Source organism: Acomys minous, assembly GCF_964271855.1.
Source record: "Acomys minous genome assembly, chromosome: 4".
In the NCBI taxonomy this organism is placed as follows: Eukaryota; Metazoa; Chordata; class Mammalia; order Rodentia; family Muridae; genus Acomys; species Acomys minous.
In genome coordinates, this window is record NC_140486.1 from 30,765,019 (window position 1) to 30,782,621 (window position 17,603).

The 17,603-nt window shown below is 46.6% G+C and overlaps 1 protein-coding gene across 1 annotated transcript in view; it reads right to left on the bottom strand.

Moving 5' to 3' along the window:
- The window catches only part of LMNB1 (lamin B1), a 45,019-nt gene extending 44,180 nt beyond the window's left edge, over window positions 1-839 (bottom strand). The window contains exon 1 of the mRNA XM_084780702.1: window positions 106-839. Within this exon, the coding sequence (XP_084636828.1) occupies window positions 106-464 (359 nt within the window). The 5' untranslated portion in view covers window positions 465-839. The remainder of the gene's footprint in view (window positions 1-105) is intronic.
- Between the last annotated feature and the right edge of the window lie 16,764 nt (window positions 840-17,603).

The following is a 17,603-nucleotide window of genomic DNA, read 5'->3' on the forward strand; positions in this document are numbered from 1 at the left end:
GTCCCCTTCGGAAGGCCGAGACATCCGGCCTGTGGCCTGCGCTGTCCCTCCCACGGAGGACGGCGTCCCGGAGCCTCTCGGCGTGACAATCGAGCCGGTACTCACTTGAGCAGCAGCTGGTCGTGCTCGGCCTTGAACTTGCCCAGCTCGATCTGTAGCTTGGCGCGCTCGCGGGCCGTGTCGTCGAGAGCGCGGCGTGCGTCGGCCAGCTCGGTCTCGTAGAGAGCCTTGAGGCCGGTGAGCTCACGGCCGCGCACCTCTTCGCGCTCGGTCACCTGCAGCTGCAGCGCGCTGTTCTCCGTCTCCAAGCTGCGCACCTTGTCGATGTACACCGCCAGGCGGTCGTTGAGCTCGCGCAGCTCCTCTTTCTCCTGCAGCCGCGACAGCCGAGTGGGGCTGAGCGGCGTGGAGGGGGCGCTGGCCCGGCTGCCCACCCGCTGCGGCACGGGGGTCGCGGTCGCCATGGCGGGCGGCGGGATCGAAGGTACAAACCACAGGCCGGCGGGGACCCGGAGCACCTGGGATGGCGGCGGCGGGGCTACCGCACAAAGAGCGAAGCGGGAGGGCCACGGAGAGAGAGCGATCGCCCGCGAGACGCCCTTTGTGAGTGAACACGCACACTTCGCAGACGCGCGCGGGAAGAAGCCAGGGCAGCCGGGAGGCCGAAAGGGTGTGCGCCGCGAACCGAGTCTCCCGCCCGCTGCACTTTTGTTTCCTCTCGTGCTGCTCAGAGCGGCGGGCGGGCCGGGAAGGAGGAGGAGGAGGAGTGGGAGGGCGGCGAGAGGCGGGCAGGAGGGGAGGCGCGGGGGGCGGAGGTGGCACGGGCCTCTCTCCGCAACATGGCGGAGGGCCCCCCACGTGACCGTCGCCGGCCAATAGCGAGCGGGCGGCGCGCCCCTGCGGCTTAGGGGCCCCGGCCTGGAAATTCAAAATCTGACCCTTGGGCAACCGTCGGCCTCGCGCTCCGGGCTGGGCGTGGTGGGGAGGGGCGCCCCGAACTGCTCGTTCCTCAGCCCGGAATCCAGCGCCCGCCGGTTCTCGTGCGGACCCCTGGGGACCCCTGGGAGGGCTGGGCCGGCAAGTGGCGGGAAAGAGCCGGAGGTTTCCGGGGCGGACCCGCGCCGCCTCCTGCTTCCAGCCGTTCAGGGAAATTCAAAAGTAAACGAGGCTGATCGCGGGCGCCGTAACCTCACCCGGAGGCCTGACCTAAATGGGTGCTAGCAGCGCGAGCGCTCAGCCCTGCTTGCCTGTCTGCGTTTCTCTAGCATGGAAAACTGTTCGCGGGAGCACCTACTTGTGTTGAAGCCAAGAGAATGTTTATCAGGAAAAAAAGCAGCATTGATTTCTTTTTTCTTTAAATCATTGCCTACCAGTACTGATGGGCGGTCCCTGATCCGTTTCTTGATGTACAGTTTTATAAAGTCAGAAACAGCCCACAAATAGTGCTGAGATTACAGGTATAAACTGTCACCCTCAAATATTTTCGAATTTTTCAGACCTTTTTTTGGCGGGGGGGCTTGTTTTGGGGTTTTTTTCGGGGGGGGTTCAGAGACAGGGTTTCTCTGTGTAGCCTTGGCTGTCCTGGACTCGCATTGTGGACCAGGCTGGCCTCAAACTCACTGGGGTCCCCCGCCTCTGCCTCAGGAGTGCTGGGATTAAAAGCGGGTGCCACTACCCGGCTAATGTGGAGTGATTCCAGCCACTCCCTGCCCTCTCTCCACACCGTGTGCTTTCCAAACTCAGATTGCAAATTTGCAGTTGATACATTGTATTTTGTGTGTGAGCTCGCTGGGGTCAAAGGAGATCAGAAGGGCAACTTGGGAGTCTTTTTCCACAGTGGCTTCATGGAATGGAATGGAATTCAGACATGACAAGTCCCTTTTATTGGTTGATCCAATCAATCTGCCCACGCTAGAAAGCTGTGTCATCTTGAAGACATTTATACCACGATGTTCTCTTGGGAAAATGGAGTGATAGTTTCCAGGAAAAGTATGTAAGGATTAAATAAATTATACAAATTGGGTTAAGACACTGTATTGTGGACAGTTATAACTCTTGCTAATTGTAATCAATTATCCCAATTAAAAGCAATAAAAAAGAGTTCTTCTAGGTTAGATTTTTTGGCCACATATTTTTCTAAATGTACACTTGCCTTACTCTGCACTTTCCCCACACTTAACTTTGGGTGGGGGAGGGGTTGTACATCCTATGCCTTCTGTTCTTCCCTGTCCCCCCTCATTTAAATAATTTCTGAAATCTCATCACCTCCAGGAATTTCCATAACTAGAAATTGTTTTGTTGTTGTTTTGTTTTGTTTGTTTGTTTGTTTCGTGTTGCCTTGGCTGTCCTGGACTCACTTTGTAGACCAGGCTGGCCTCGAACTCAGATCGATCCCCCAGCCTCTGCCTCCCGATTGCTGGGATTAAAGGCGTGCGCCACCATGCCCGGCCAGAAATTGTTTTAAGTAAGGTAAGAATACTTCTTATATTGACTATTATAACCATGATTTCAAATGTAGTGCCTTGTTTTTCCTATAAAACTCAACTTGTCAGGACACATATATAATTATTGGTTAGTTTACATACATACCCACCAAGCTCCAACATGCCATGCCTTTGTTTTCTTCTTGTATAGTCTGACTGTAATGACAACTACCTATGTGACAATTACATATAGAGAGCATATGTGGCATTTTGGCCTACATCATCTGGATCATCCGGATCTGAGATGAAAAATGTAGGATACCCAAAAGATCTGGAAAGAAGGGAACTGGGGCGGGATGGGGATTGCCAGGTAGGGGAAGTGGGGATGGGCAACACTAGCAGAAAGCTACTTCTCTCCCAGGAGAGGAGAGTGACAGCTGGCAGATAGCTGAGCATACAGTGTATGCAAAGAGGGTAGCTAGTACCGAAGCCCAAAACTGAAAAACGCTAAAAGGCTGCTCTTCAGTAGATATTTACTGAGTTAATAAAAGAGATCATTGAAAACATGGTCCTCTATAGAGCTCAGTGCCTTCATATTTGCTTTTCAAAATGTTTTTTCCAGTTGTAAAGGTATAAGAAAAAAAAATTATGTTTCAGGAGGTTGAATGACTATCCAGGATCTCTCACAATTCTAATTTTGATTTTTGTTTGTTAAAAGGAGCCTAGAAAAACCGGTGGTGGTGGTGGTGGTGGTGGTGGCGCACGCCTTTAATCCCAGGACTCAAGAGGCAGAGGCAGTGGATTGCAGTGAGTTCGAGGCCAGCCTGGTCTACAAAGTGAGTCCAGGACAGCCAAGGCTACACAGAGAAACCCTGGGGGGGGGGGGGCGGCTAGAAAATATACTAGGATTGTCCTCATAGTACAACCTCTGCAAGTTTGTATAGGACTCAAATTTGTTCTCCAAGTCTACTTTTTAAAATACGTTTGATAATAGGATTGGTGGAGTTATTTGTTATTTTTCTTTAACTCTGTAGCTTCATCTTTTTTGTTGTTTTGGTTTGGTTTTTTTTTTTTTTTCAAGACAGAGTTTCCCTGTATAGCCTTGAACTCAGAAATCTACTGCCTCTGCCTCCAAGTGATGGGTTCAAAGGCGTGCACCACTACCATCCGACTTACACTTTCCTTTTACTACTGGCTTAGGGTTCTTTTTGTTGTTGTTTGGAGTTTTTTTGAAAAGTGATTAGCACTCTTACTCAGTCATTTGAGTCATCTGACAAAGTGTGACCATAATACAACAGCTAAATCATCATAAACATATTTTAAATCAATTTTTATGTATCTGATTTTTAAGTTTCTGTTTAATCTCAAAAGGGTTGCCCCTTCACCATGCATCTCTGCCCTTAAGCATGATTTTAAAATGGGTGTTAAAGTGTAAGCTTTGCAGATAATTTGGCTGCTTCTGATCTGATTGGAATTGGCCCAGCACAAAAAGTTAGGCACTTCACCTTCCTCATGATCAACACTAGGTAGGTCACTTCTTTTATCTTCAGATATGGCTTACCCACTAATAGCTAAATTTATTAGCTTAATTTTCCTACCACAGAAATGAGACTCTTCTCCCTGAAGCACTATGCACTTCATAGGGGAGTCATTTTCTTCAACGATGTAGGCACTGATAACTGCTCTAATAAGTAACACCCCCCTTACACACACACACACACACACACACACACACACACACACACACAGCCTCAAGCAAGCAACTTTGATTAAATTCAATGAGTCACAAAACTAAAAAGGAAAAAAATGAAAATACTAGGGAGATCCAGTATGGAGCACTCGGGCAGAAGTGGGCCAGCCTGGACTGCATAGTGAGTTCCAGGACAGCCAGGACATAGAGAGACCCTGTCTCAAAAATTAAAAGAGGGGAGACTTGTAAAGAAGAAGAAGGAGAAAGAGAAACCGAGTGGTGGTGGTGAAGAGGCAGGCAGATCACTATGAGCTCAAGGCCAGCCTGGTCCACAAAGTGAGTCCAGGACAGCCAGGGATACACCGAGGAACCTTGTCTTGACAAAAAAGAAAAGAAAAGAAAGAAAGAAAGAAGAAACTTCAGGAGTGGGAAATGATTTGAGAGGGTAATTCTGATTAAAATAGCCAAAATATATCCATGCGTGAAATGATTCAGTAGGAAAAGCGCTTGCTGCCGTGAGTGATGCCAGGAGTGACACCATGAGTGATGGCCTGAGTTCAGTCCCTGGGATTCAGATGGTGGAAGAAGAAAATGGACTCCCACAAGTTTTCCTCTAACTTCCATGCAAATGGAGAAATACGGTGTAGACATGGGGGCCTTTTCTGTGCCTGCTCTAGCTCCCAAATAATTACAGAGATCTATTAGACATATCCAACAGCCTTAATCCCTAACTGGCAGACACGTTATTCTACCCCAGTGACACTAGTGTGGCTACCTCCCTCCCAGCCATGTGGCCTTTTCACTTGCCATTCTCAGTCTCGCCTTGGTCCTTCCGCTGTAATTCTCTGTCCTCGTGGCGAAATCCTTATGGTATCTTCTCTTCTTCCTTCTACTCACCTGAGACACCCCTCACTGCCCAGACTGGGAATGGAAGTCCAGCCTCCTTGTCCTCTCTATCCAGCCATTGGCTCTCAGCTTCTTTATTACCTAATCAAAGATAACTAGGGACCAGTGTTTACACGACATTGATACAGAAGATTCTTCATAGACATGCCAATGCCATTGTCCCAACTGTAGTCCGATCTTGGGGCCCAGAAATCAGCATCTGAATACACAGAGCACTAAAACATCTTCCATTACACAAACACCTACATGCATACACACTTGTGCATGCATCGCACCTTGAATTCACCCGCACATGCCTTGCACGAGACACACACACACAAAATTATTGATGTAGTTGGTAAGGAATTATAAAGACTTTCTAATACATCTTTCTCACTTGGCGTCCTCATGTTTCCTGAAGACATAGTGTTCCGAATCTATATGGAAAATAGATGGCACCCTTTCCAGTTCCTGCCACTGAGTTCAGGAAAGAAGGAGACATACAGCCTGTGTAGAACTGTGATGGTTGGCAGCTCCAAAAAGACAACAAATAGCAGACACATGCCTAGCCCTTGCCCACTTCCGAGACCAGAAGGCTGTAATAAAGGGTCAGAGGAGGAAATGCACAGAACAGCTGAACCCTGGCTGGCTAGTTTGGCTGAGGCGGCTGCTGCCCAGATAGATAGTGCAACTTCATTCACGATGTTTCTGTAAGGTGTGTGGATGGGATTTCATTTCAGTCGGTAGTCTTTGAATGAATGCGTCTCATCCAGGAAGTGACAAGTTGAACTAGAACAGGACTCTCCTGAGGAAGGGAAAGGGGTTGCTAGCTCTTCGTCACTCTCCAGCCTACAACCTACCCTGTAGATGTCAGGCTCCCCAGCTTTGAATGGATTCCTTAAAATATATCTGTGCCCTATGTAAATATACCTCCTGTCTGCCTGGGGGAATTTAAGGGAAACTAGACTAATAACACCTTCCTTGAGCCCATCCAAAATATCTGAAAGAGCTGATGAGAGCCTGCAGCTTGGAATGAGTGATTGAGACAGGAAAGGTTCAACCACCTGTTGAACATCTGTATGTTGTGGTGTAGTGCTCTATATGCACTGTGGCGTACTGCACATACCAAGCAGAAAACACTAGGGTGGGTGATTCCCCATTTTGAAAGTCTCATATAAATAATCTAGGCCGCCAAGTGCTAAAAAGCCATGAACAAAGTAACTAAGGAGCAACTAAGGGCTGGGCAGGTCTCTGTGTGGTCGGAGGGAGGAGAAAAGATAATCTATGAGCTGGCTTCTAAGAATGTCAGCCTCCAGGGACTGGCAAATGGATACCTTGTAGAGACCTGAAAATGGCAACCCACAGCCTCCAGGGGAAACTGGGGGAACTCTCAGGTGGCATCCCTAATCTCCTTATGTTGTGCTTTTGATTTTAAACCGTCCCACGTGGGGAGTTCCTCAGGAAGTGGTGAGGGATTAGATCTCAGTCACTGGGCTGGCCTTCACTACTCAAGAAGAACGGAAGAGGAAGACATTACTCTATTATGAAAACAAGTAAACTGGTTAGGATGGATACAAATGTGTGTCTTGCCTAAAACACAAAAGAAAACCAAACAGGAAATGTTCTTGTGTACCTACTGTGTGTAAGGCACTGCTCTGAATACTTGAGAAGAGACGTATAAGGAGAGGGAGGATGTTCTGCCCTTGAGAGCACTTGATGGACTTTCAGAGGACCCAGGCCCTGTTCCCAGCAGCTACCCCCCTCTGGAATTGCAGTTCCAGAAGACCCGACACCCTCTTCTGGCCATCATGGGTACTTTATGCATGTGGTGCACTTACACACATGCAGGCAAAATATTCATATAAAAAGAATTAAATCTGAGGGGGGTGGAGGGACCAGGTGGTGGGGTCACACACCTTTAATCCCAGCATCTGAGGCACAGAGGCAGCCTGATGTCTAAGTTTGAGGCCAACTTGTTCTACAGAGCTAGTCCAGGACAGCCAGTGCTACACAGAGAAGCAGTCTTGCGGGGTGGGGGAGGGGGAGAGGTATGAATCCACCCCCTGCAGCCCTAACACATGTGGTAGTGATACCCAGGGGGCCCCCGGGAGCTCTTTGGCCAGCCAGTCTTGCCAGTTGGTAAGCCTCCGTTTCAGGGAGAGACCCTTTCTCAGAAGACGATGTGAAGAGCAATTGAGTGAGATTCCCAACTTCAACTGCTGCCCCCGGCACACATAATACACCACCCTTTGATAAAACCTTTTATAGAAGTTTTAAGTTTCACTTGGGCACATAAGGAAAGACTGTAGACAGTACACATCCCCAAAGGCACGTCTCAGATTTGAAGGGTACATGGGATTTTTTTCCCCTGCTCATCAAGGGATTGTGGGGTGACGGAGGTGTGAGACTAAGTGCTGAGCCTCAGCTCACTGGGACTCCTGGGTTGCACACAGAACTATCGAGGTAAGCATCAGATCAGGAACAGAAGGTAACTAGATCAAACAAGGTGCCGCGACAGCTGGCACTACAGAAATGGCCTACCATCTCCACATTCACTGGGGAAAAGCACCCTCCCTGTGCTAACCCTTGAGAGTTTCCAGAAGTGTGCGATCACTTAGAAGAAACAGGTTTCATTTCCCTAAGTTCTTCATTCTTTTCATTTGCTAGACTTCCTTCAAAGGATTTTAGTTGGTTAATCTTAAGATGAAGGATAGAGAAATGAAATCTCAATTGTCATAGGAAAAGGGGAAGTCACCAAATTACAGGAGTCCAACATTGTTATTTCTATTTTTTTATGATTTTTAAAAGTTAAATCATTTTATTTGAGAAAAGAAGACACCCAAGCCCTGCCATTCTCTCAGATGACACAGCGGTGCCCTCCAGATCCAGTGGAACCGGAGCCCAGCAGCAGAATCACCACTCAGTGACACTAGGAGGACCACAGGCGCCGGCACAATGTTTTTGTTCTTTGATTGTAATTACATCATCGGCCTTTGATCCCAGCACTCGGGAGGCAGAGGCAGGCAGATCACTGTGAGTTCAAGGCCAGCCTGCTCTACAAAGCAAGTCTAGGACCGCCAAGACTACACAGAGAAAAATGGGAGGGAGGGAGGAATGGGAGGATACAAGGGATGGGATAACAATTGAGATGTAATATGAATAAATTAATAAAATATATTTTTTAAAAAAGACTACACAGAGAAACCCTGTTTTGAAATACAAAAACAAAACACACATACAGCCAGGCGCAGTGGCACAGGCCTGTAATCTCAGCACTCAGGGAGGCAGAGGTTCGCTGTGAGTTCGAGGCCAGCCTGGTCTACAAAGAGAGTCCAGGACAGCCAAGGCTACACTGAGAAATCCTGTCTTGAAAATCCAAAAAGCAAACAAACAAACAAACAAAAAACATACACATATACATGAAGGATGCTGAGATAGGATTATATGTAACCTAGGCTGGCCCACACTTGCTGTATAACCAAAGATGACCCTGAACTCCAGATCTCCCAGCCTCTACTTCTCCAGTGCTGCGATGAACCCTACCATGATTGGCTACTCCACAACCTTGAAAGTTCCTGTTTGCTATGAAAGGAAAATGAAGGCTTTTCCAAGGTTGTCTGTCTTATTTTGTCATGCGCACTGTTTACCTTAGTGTAGCACTGGTGTTTAGGAAATTATAAATATGCATACAGTAATTGAATTGTTATAGTGTGATTCAGTCTTCTTTTGTTGTCTGCTCTCATTGTGGTTTTTGTTTGTCAAGACCGGGTTGCTCTGTGTAGCTGGGGCTATCCTGGAACTCACTCTGTGGCCCAGATATCCAACTGCCTCTGCCTCCTGAGTGCTGATATTAAAGCCTGCTGAATTTAACAAACTTTCAATAAATTCAGATGCAAGCAGCCCCAGAGAAAGGAGGAAATATAAAGGCAGTCTCCCTCCCACAGGCATGTTCAGGGAAAGACAATGGTTGGTTTCTTGACTTGTGCTCTCAGAAATTGTCTTACAATGACCCGGAAGCCAACCCCTCTCTAAACACAAGCTGCTCGGGCTACTGAGTGATAACCAGTCACTTTCCATTGGTGTCAACGCCTGAACAGGCACCAAGCTATTGCAAAAGGCCAAAGGAGATAGGATCTATTTTTCTTAGACACAATATTTAAACTGTCCCCCATATGTCCACCACTTCCACATTTTTGAAAAGACAAGTACATGTGTGCTCTCTGCATGACCACAAGGCTAGCCATTGTTGCTTGCTGGACAGAGAAAGAATAGCATTAAAGATGCAGCCATCTGCTTGCCCTGGCTCACAGGGGCTAGACAGGCTAATTGGCACCCTTACCCCGCCCCCATACCCATCCTTACCATCATGCCTCCACCATCTGGCCACATGGTCCTGTCTGCCCACACCAGCTCCTTACAGCTTCCTCTGGCTGGAGCAACCCATAGCTGTTCACCCTCCTACAAGGACAAAAGCAGCCCCAGTGATACTTTCAGCCATGAGTTTGTAACATTTCAAAAGGAATCACATAGGTTATCGTCTTTGTCCCCACAGCCAAACCCTAGCCCTAGCCCTCACTAGCCCCTGGCATCTTTCCTTCTCCACTCGGGAAAACTGGTAGGTGTGGGATCCTGTGTGGTTTGGTTTGGTTTGGTTTTCCAAGACAAGGTTTCTCTGTGTAGCCTTGGCTGTCCTGGACTCACTTTGTAGACCAGGCTGGCCTTGAACTCATAGCAACCCACCTACCTCTGCCTCCCAACCGCAGGGATTAAAGGCGTGCACCACCATGCCCAGCCTTTGTGTTTTTCGAGGCAAGGTCTCACTTTGTATTTCTAGCTATCCTAGAACTCACTTTGTAGACTAAGCTAGCCTCAAACTCACAGAGATCCTCCTGCCTCTCTGTCACTATGCCTGGCCATGCCTTTTTTATTTTTAATCTTGTACTGCCATCATTATAAACCTTACATCTATATTACATATAATATAATGCTAAATATATATAAATATGAGAGATTCATAGATATATAAAACTAACCAGGCCTGTTTGAGACAAAAACCAATAGAATGCACACTTTGGACATCACAAAGCTGTCATTGACTCCCAGTGGGAATTGGTTAGGCTGTTGGTGATGGGCTGTAGTTACCCTGGGAGGAAGGGATCTGCTCCGTCATTACATTGTGCACACAGCAATGTAAACTTGGAGGAGAGAAGAACACAGCACAGAGGTTACTATGCTGAAGTAAGCTACTCAGGGAAAATGCCCAAATGTTCTTGTTACTTTTAATAACAGAGGCCAAAAACCTTAGTGTAGCATATTTTTCTAAATTAGGCAAAATTAAACTGTGACCCAGATCTGCACAGAATGCAAGATATTCCAACGTATAGGAGATTCTTCTCTGTCTTTTTCAGCTGCTCATGTACTCTACTGTTTCTGAGTGTCTGGTGAATTCTTCACCATTTGAATTTAGCAAACAAGGATGGCTACCTTCCATCACTTGTCCTCTCCTCCTCCTCTTCCTTCTCCTCTTTCTAAGTACCACTTTATTAGAACTTGAAAGAAAAACACCTGGGAAGGCAAGCTGTAAGCCTTGGAAGCCTCTGGAAGGGGGAGGATGGAGAAGAGGAAGAGAGATGACAATGCTGCTAGATTAGAGTCTAAGAAAGCAGCTTGGAAAGTGAAGGGTCAGCTGGCCAGTGGTAGTACACACCTTTGATCCCAGCACAAGAAAGCAGAAGCAGGCAAATCTCTGCCTTTGAGGCCAGCCTGGTCTGTAGAGCGGGTTCCAGAACACGTAGGGCTACACAGAAAAATCCTGACTCGAAAAACCAAAACAGAAAGAAAATAAGAAAAAGAATAAAGAAAAGAACATGACGGGTCTCTAGAGAAAGAGTGAGAAACCCCAGAGTGTTAAGGAAAGAATGCTTAAGCCTTTGAACTGTATCCAAAGAAGATATGGAAAAGCAGAAAAGGAAAAGTTGTTCTTAACCCTCACCCCTAAGGCAGGTAGCCCTGGCTGTCCTGGAACTTGTTCTGTAGACTAGGCTGGCCTGTGAACTCACAGAGATCCACTCAAAAAAGAAAGTTATTCTTTTTTGAGTTTGAACTCAGAAAAGCCGACAGGCTGAGGCCTAGCAGCCTTGCTGTTGGAAGCTCTGTACTGAGGAATGGCCCTAGAGATATCTAAGCAAATCATCTCACTAAAGAGGTAATTACTCCCCCCAACCTCTTATCACATCTTCTTGTGAATCAGCTTTCCCTCAGTGGTCTCCGGGTGATTGACAGGCTTGACACTAAACTTCCAGCTCCCCATTTCTTTGGCAAGTTTAAGGAAGGGCCACTCAGGAGAATCAACTCCATACTTTGACCCAAAACCCAGTGGCCCAAAGCAAGAGAAGAGTGCTGAGTCCGTTTCGGTAGGCTCACACTGTTCTTGGTGGCCATGGGGACATCAGTACCCTGTAAGTGCAGTCCTCTAGATGGCAGCCTTACAGATGACGCTTCTTGAGTAGCAAGAACATTCTGACCAGAAAAGTCCAAGGAATCCTGCATTAGCCTCCTTTGACCTTGAACTTCTGGCCTTCCCAGGAGTCTGTGAGCTACACAATGCATTTAAGGGCTTCCCACTTCCGCTTATGCCAAGATCACTTCCTACTGCGTATAACGAAGGACCCGAAAAGAAGCAGCCTCGAATAGTGACTTAGAAAGAATCAGAGGCTGGGATGGAGGTCAGTTGGTGGAGTGTTTGCCCAGGATGCCTGAAGCCCTTACGTGTGATCTTAAACTGGAGAATGAGGTCAGGGTCATACTCAGCTACACAGCAAGTTCAAGGCCAATGTGTGTGAGAGTCTGTCTCAAAAAGAAAAGGAAGAGGCAGGGAGACGGCTCAGAGGCTAAATCGCTTGTCAAGAAACTAGGAGGACCTGAGTTTAAACCAGCAGAACCGTGAAAACCCTGCGTGCAATAACCAATGTCCAGTGTTCCCACAAAGAGGTAGGGCAGCAACAGCAACAGGACAATTCCAAGAAGCTCAGGAGCCATCTAGCCTGGCACATACAGCAGTGAGTGACAAAGGGACCCTGACTCAAATAAGGTGGAGGGTGAGGACTAGCACCCATCGTTGTCAGTCCTCTGATTCCTACACGTTTGCTGCAACACCCCAATCTCTCTCTCTCTCTCTCTCTCTCTCTCTCTCTCTCTCTCTCTCTCTCTCTCTCTCTCTCCACCCTCCTTCCTCCCCTCCTCCCCTCCTTCCCTCCCTGTCCTCTCCCCTCTCTCACACACATGATTTCTCTGGAAGGAATGAGGGAAAGGAGAGAGGAAAAAAAGAAAGAAATTATAAGCCAGGTGCACTGACATACGCCTGTAATCCCAGCACTCAGAAAGCAGAGGCAGGTGGATCTCTGTGAGTTTGAGGTTAGCCTGGTCTACAAAGCCAGACCATGATAGCCAAGGCTACACAGAGAAACCCCTGCCTCAAAAAGAAAAAAGAAGAAAGAAGAAAAGGAAGAAAGGAAGGAAGGAAAGAGAAATTATAAGAACTGTACATTTGTGGGGTATCCATCAGAGAAGACTACCAAGATATGGCAGACAGAAGTTTAAGCTGACAGCAAGTGTTTATTAGCTGGGTGCTTGCAATCCCAATGTAGCCCTGATCCTTCCTCAGGGTGAGCTTTGAAGCACAAAAACCATGTTCTGAGTTGACATACTTCAGTTAACAAGAATGGTTGTCAAGAAACAGAACTACAGAAGCCAAAAAAGCAAGGCGAGTACATTAGACTTTCCCACACCTATGGACTTTGATGGGTGGGGTCTGTGTTTGCACGTTGGCAGGTGGTTCTGTCTATGTGCTGAGTCTCGTAGCTTGAATGGTTCTTTCATCACGACATCAGTCATGCTACTGTCTGGGAGCCGAGAAAGGGAGTGTAGGGACTCTTAGAAGCTATAAACTGCTCACAAAGACATGAGTTAAGGGCAAAGTGATTACAAAGAGTGTATATTTTGCTTGCTATAGAGGAAAAAGGAGTGATTATTGATACTTGAAATCAGTAAAGAGAAACCTTGCCTTTATCTAGGTCTGGGTCCCAAAAACTATGCAAAATGAAGGACTCGTATCTGAAGGTCCTTGGTCCACATACCTGGTACCATTTCCTCTGTCCTCAGGTCTCCTGAAAAGAAAGAAACTCTAGCCTTTGGGCTTGGGTAAGAGCAGAGCAGATAGATCTTGAAGGTAACGTCAGACCCCTTTAATTCTGTAGCTCCCAGCTCAGATTCCAACAAGCAGCAGGGGTTAGACAACACCTGGTGGACAGCCAAGGGCAGAAATTTGTAATGTCAAACTCTTTGTCTTTCTCTCTCTCTCTCTCCCTCCCCCCCTCTCTTTATCTCCCCCCCTTCTCTCTTGTTGTTTTTTTGAGACAGGGTTTTTCTGTATAACAGCTGTGGCTGTCCTAGACTCACATTGTAGACCAGGCTGGCCTTGAACTCACGGAGATCTGCCTGCCTCTGCCTCCTGAGTGCTGGGATTAAAGGTGTGCGCCACCACCCCAGATTATAACCACAAACCCACATAAAGTCTTCCTTCTATCAGTTGCCTTTGTCATGATGTCCTATCAGCAACAGAAATATAGAGTTATACACTTATACTAGCACATAAGAGACTGAGGCAGAAGGATGGCAAGCTCTAAGCTAGAAAATAAATCTAGGCTACATAGTAAACTCAGGGCAAACCTGGGCTACATAGTGAGACCTGTTGTTTCTAATAAAATCTCAATTGATTTTGCCATTAAAGACATGGGAGCCAGATGCTGGGGTGAAAGCCTGCTAGTTCAGAGAAGCACAGAAAGAACCCAGCTGAAAGCACCCTTCCTCCTCAGCCAACATCCCAAAAGAAAGGATTACTCCTTCCCTAAACTATATCAACCCCTCAAACTCAATGTCCCTCCCCTCTACTTCCTGTGCACTTCTCTATTCGTTCTCCTGACTCCTCTTACTCTATGGTATTTTCCTATGTTTACTTCCTGTCAACTGGCTGCTTGCTCTGCCTCTTGACCTAGGGTTATTTTATGTAATCGTGTTTCTAATACTCAAGCAGAAAGCTCTTGGATCAAAGGTACACCGTGTGCTAGGGCTGAGCCACACCACAACTAGAAACAGGCTTTTCTAGTAAACAATGCAATCTCAGTGTTCACAGTGTGATCAAATATTCTGCAACAGAGACTGTGTCTTTAAAAAATTAAAATCACATGCCGGGCGTGGTGGCGCACGCCTTTAATCCCAGCACTCGGGAGGCAGAGGCAGGCGGATCGCTGTGAGTTCGAGGCCAGCCTGGTCTACAGAGTGAGTCCAGGACAGCCAAGGCTACACAGAGAGACTCTGTCTCAAAAAACCAAAAAAAAAAAAAAATTAAAATCATGATATACTTCAAAATAAAACAATTTAGGTGCCAGGTGTGGTATCGCACACCCTTAATCCCAACACTCAGGAGGCAGAGGCAGGCAGATCTCTGTGAGTTTGAGGCCAGCCTGGTCTACAAAGTGAGTCTACGACAGCCCAAGGCTACACAAAGAAACCTTGTCTTGGAAAAAAATAAAATAAAATAAATAAAAAATACAATGATTTGACCAAGTGTAGTGGTACATGCTTTTAATCCCAGCACCCAGAAGGCAGGTGTATTTCTATGAGTTCAAGGCCAGCCAGGGATATACAGCAAATATATATCTGTTCTGTCTCCAAAAACAAAACAAAAGCAACAACAAAAAGTTACCGAATTGTATGCATTAAGTGAATCAAATGCATTGTATGTTAATTAAATCTCAACAAAACAATCAAGAATATTACTCTTTTAGGCCAGTGCTGCATGCATTTAATCTCAGCATTCAGGAGGCAGAGGCAGACAGATCCCTGTGAGTTTGAGGCCAGCCTGGACTATATAGTGTGTTCTAGGATAGCCAGCACTGTTTAGGTAGACCCTGTCTCAAAACTGTCTCAATGGACAGTGGTGGTGCAAGCCTTTAATCCCAGAACTCAGGAGGCAGAGGCAGGCAGCTCTCTGTGAGTTCGAGGCCAACCTGGTCTACAAAGTGAGTCCAGGACAGCCAGATCTACACAGGCTACAGAGAAACCCTCTCTCTAAAAAACAAAAAAAACCCATGGTCATGGTGTCTCTTCACAGCAGTAGAACACTGACTAAGACAGTAGCTAAGTGGAATTCTGAGAGGTAGGGCCTAGTTAGAGGACGTGGGATGATGGGATATGACCTTTGAAGGCATATCATCTGTGTAGTCCCTTACCCTCTGCTCTCCTGCTCCCTTCTGTCTGCCACATTATGCTCTCTGTTATGATATCATAGGCTCTCTGTTGTGATATCATAGGCTCTCTGTTGTGATATCATAGGCTCTCTGTTGTGATATCATAGGCTCTCTGTCGTGATGTCATAGGCTCTCTGTTGTGATATCATAGGCTCTCTGTTGTGATATCATAGGCTCTCTGTTGTGATAGTCTTCTGTCTCACCAAATATGAGCCCAGAAACAACAGAGCCAAGTGACCAAGGCCTGAAGCCTCTAAAGCTATAAGCCAAAACAAACCCTTCTTCCATTAAGTAGTTCATCTCAGACAAAAAAACTAAGCACAGACATCTTTATCTAGGATGTGGCAGCATGGCCAGAGAAAAGTTAATAATTATCAAGTGAGGGTGTAGTGGTACATGGAGTAATCCCAGCACTTGGGAGGCAGAGGCAGGTGGATCTCTGTGAGTTTGAGGCCAGGCTGATCTACAAAGCAAGTCCAGGACAACCAGGCCTACAAGAGAAACCCTGTCTGAAAAAACAAAAAACAGCAAAACAAAAATTATCAAGTGAAAATGAAAACTGCACTATTGTTTTTAATGAAAATCTCAATTGTTCTATTTTACCAATAAAGACTCAGAAGCCAGTTACGTTTACACTGCACTTGGCAAAAGCTGATTTAAGAAAAAAAAATCTATGAAGGTCTCATAAGAAGCTGATGGCACTGGGCATGGTGGTGCACGCCTTTAATCCCAGCACTAAGGAGGCAGAGGCTGGTGGATTGCTGTGAGTTCAAGGCCAGCCTGGTCTACAAAGTTAGTCCAGGACAGCCAAGGCTACACAGAGAAACCCCTGTCTCCAAGAAAAACAAAAACAAACAAACAAACAAGCAAAGAAGCTGATGGCTGTAGACCCACTTTCTCATCAGATAACATGATGAAAGCTCTTCAACAGATTCGGCTTCGACTGAAGGTCTCAGCTTCCTCACGGCCCACACCTACCAAAGTATACAGATTCACTCTGCACTGATTCTTCGCTTCTACACCTGCACCTGACGTGCCTACTTCACTGTAATTACTCTAGCTGTTCCCTGTTCCTGGAATGTCCTTTCTACTTATCAACATACATCCGGATCCTGCAAGTTACTCAGGGCTCAGCCAAAGGCTTCCTTCCTCTTTCTTCTGCCCCAGCTTGGGTTTAATACAAGGATTGCAAAATGCTGATTGCAGACACAGTACTTAGATGGCTTTGATCAGGATGGGTGGTGATTGGGGATAGCAGAAAGGCTAATGTACTAGCTGAGGGTGGAGCTCAGTTGGTAGAGTGCTTGTCTAACATGCAGTAAGCCCTGGGTTTGATCTCCAGAACCAAGGAAAGTAGACATGGTAGCACAAATCTATAGTCATAAAGCTAGCTAAATAAGATTGGAAATCTCCCTTCCTGCTAGCTCGCTTTCATGATCTCAGAAGGCGTTGTACAGGACACTTGGAGAGAAAAAGCATCAATCATCTTAACCAGCTGGGAATGCAACCTGCCAGACAGGCTGTGCCCCTGGTGCAATAGTGGCACAACCGCTATGGCAGTAACCAACTTTGTTCTGATTGGATTTGAGATGTGTTCTATAAAAAGGAACCTATGCATGTTACTTTAAGCCCAGTCCAAAACTCATGGTTAAAAACTGAGCACGCGCTTGTAATCCCACCAGTTGGGGAGGCAGAGGTATACAGATCTCTGTGAGTTCAAGGCCTTGAACCCACGGAGATATTCTCGCTCTCAGACTCTGCCTCACTCAAGACACATCTAGCTCTCACAGCAACTCCTATAAAGGAAAACATTTAATTGCCGCTGGCTTACAGTTCAGGGGTTTAGTGCACTATCATCGTGTCAGGAAGAAACATGGTGGCACGCAGGCAGACATGGTGGCACGCAGGCAGACATGGTGGCACGCAGGCAGACATGGAGCTGCAGAGTTAGCTGAGAGTTGTGCATCTGAATCCAGCTTATTACATGCTGAGGGGCTTACAAACAACGGAATTTCTTTTTCTTTTAAGTTTTATTTTATTTTTTTTCTGTGTGTAGGTGCAGCTGTGTGTATGTACACATGTAAGTACAAATGCCAGTGGAGGCCAGAAAAGGGCACTGAATTCCTTGGAACTGGAATTATGGATGAGCTACCATGAGGTTACTGGCAATCAAATCCAGGTCCTCTGGAAGAACAGCCAGTACTCTTAAACCACTGAACCGTCTCTCCATCCCCAAACAAAAGAATTATATTGTTCAGGAGACTGCAAATCAAGATCAAGACTGGCAGATTCCATGTC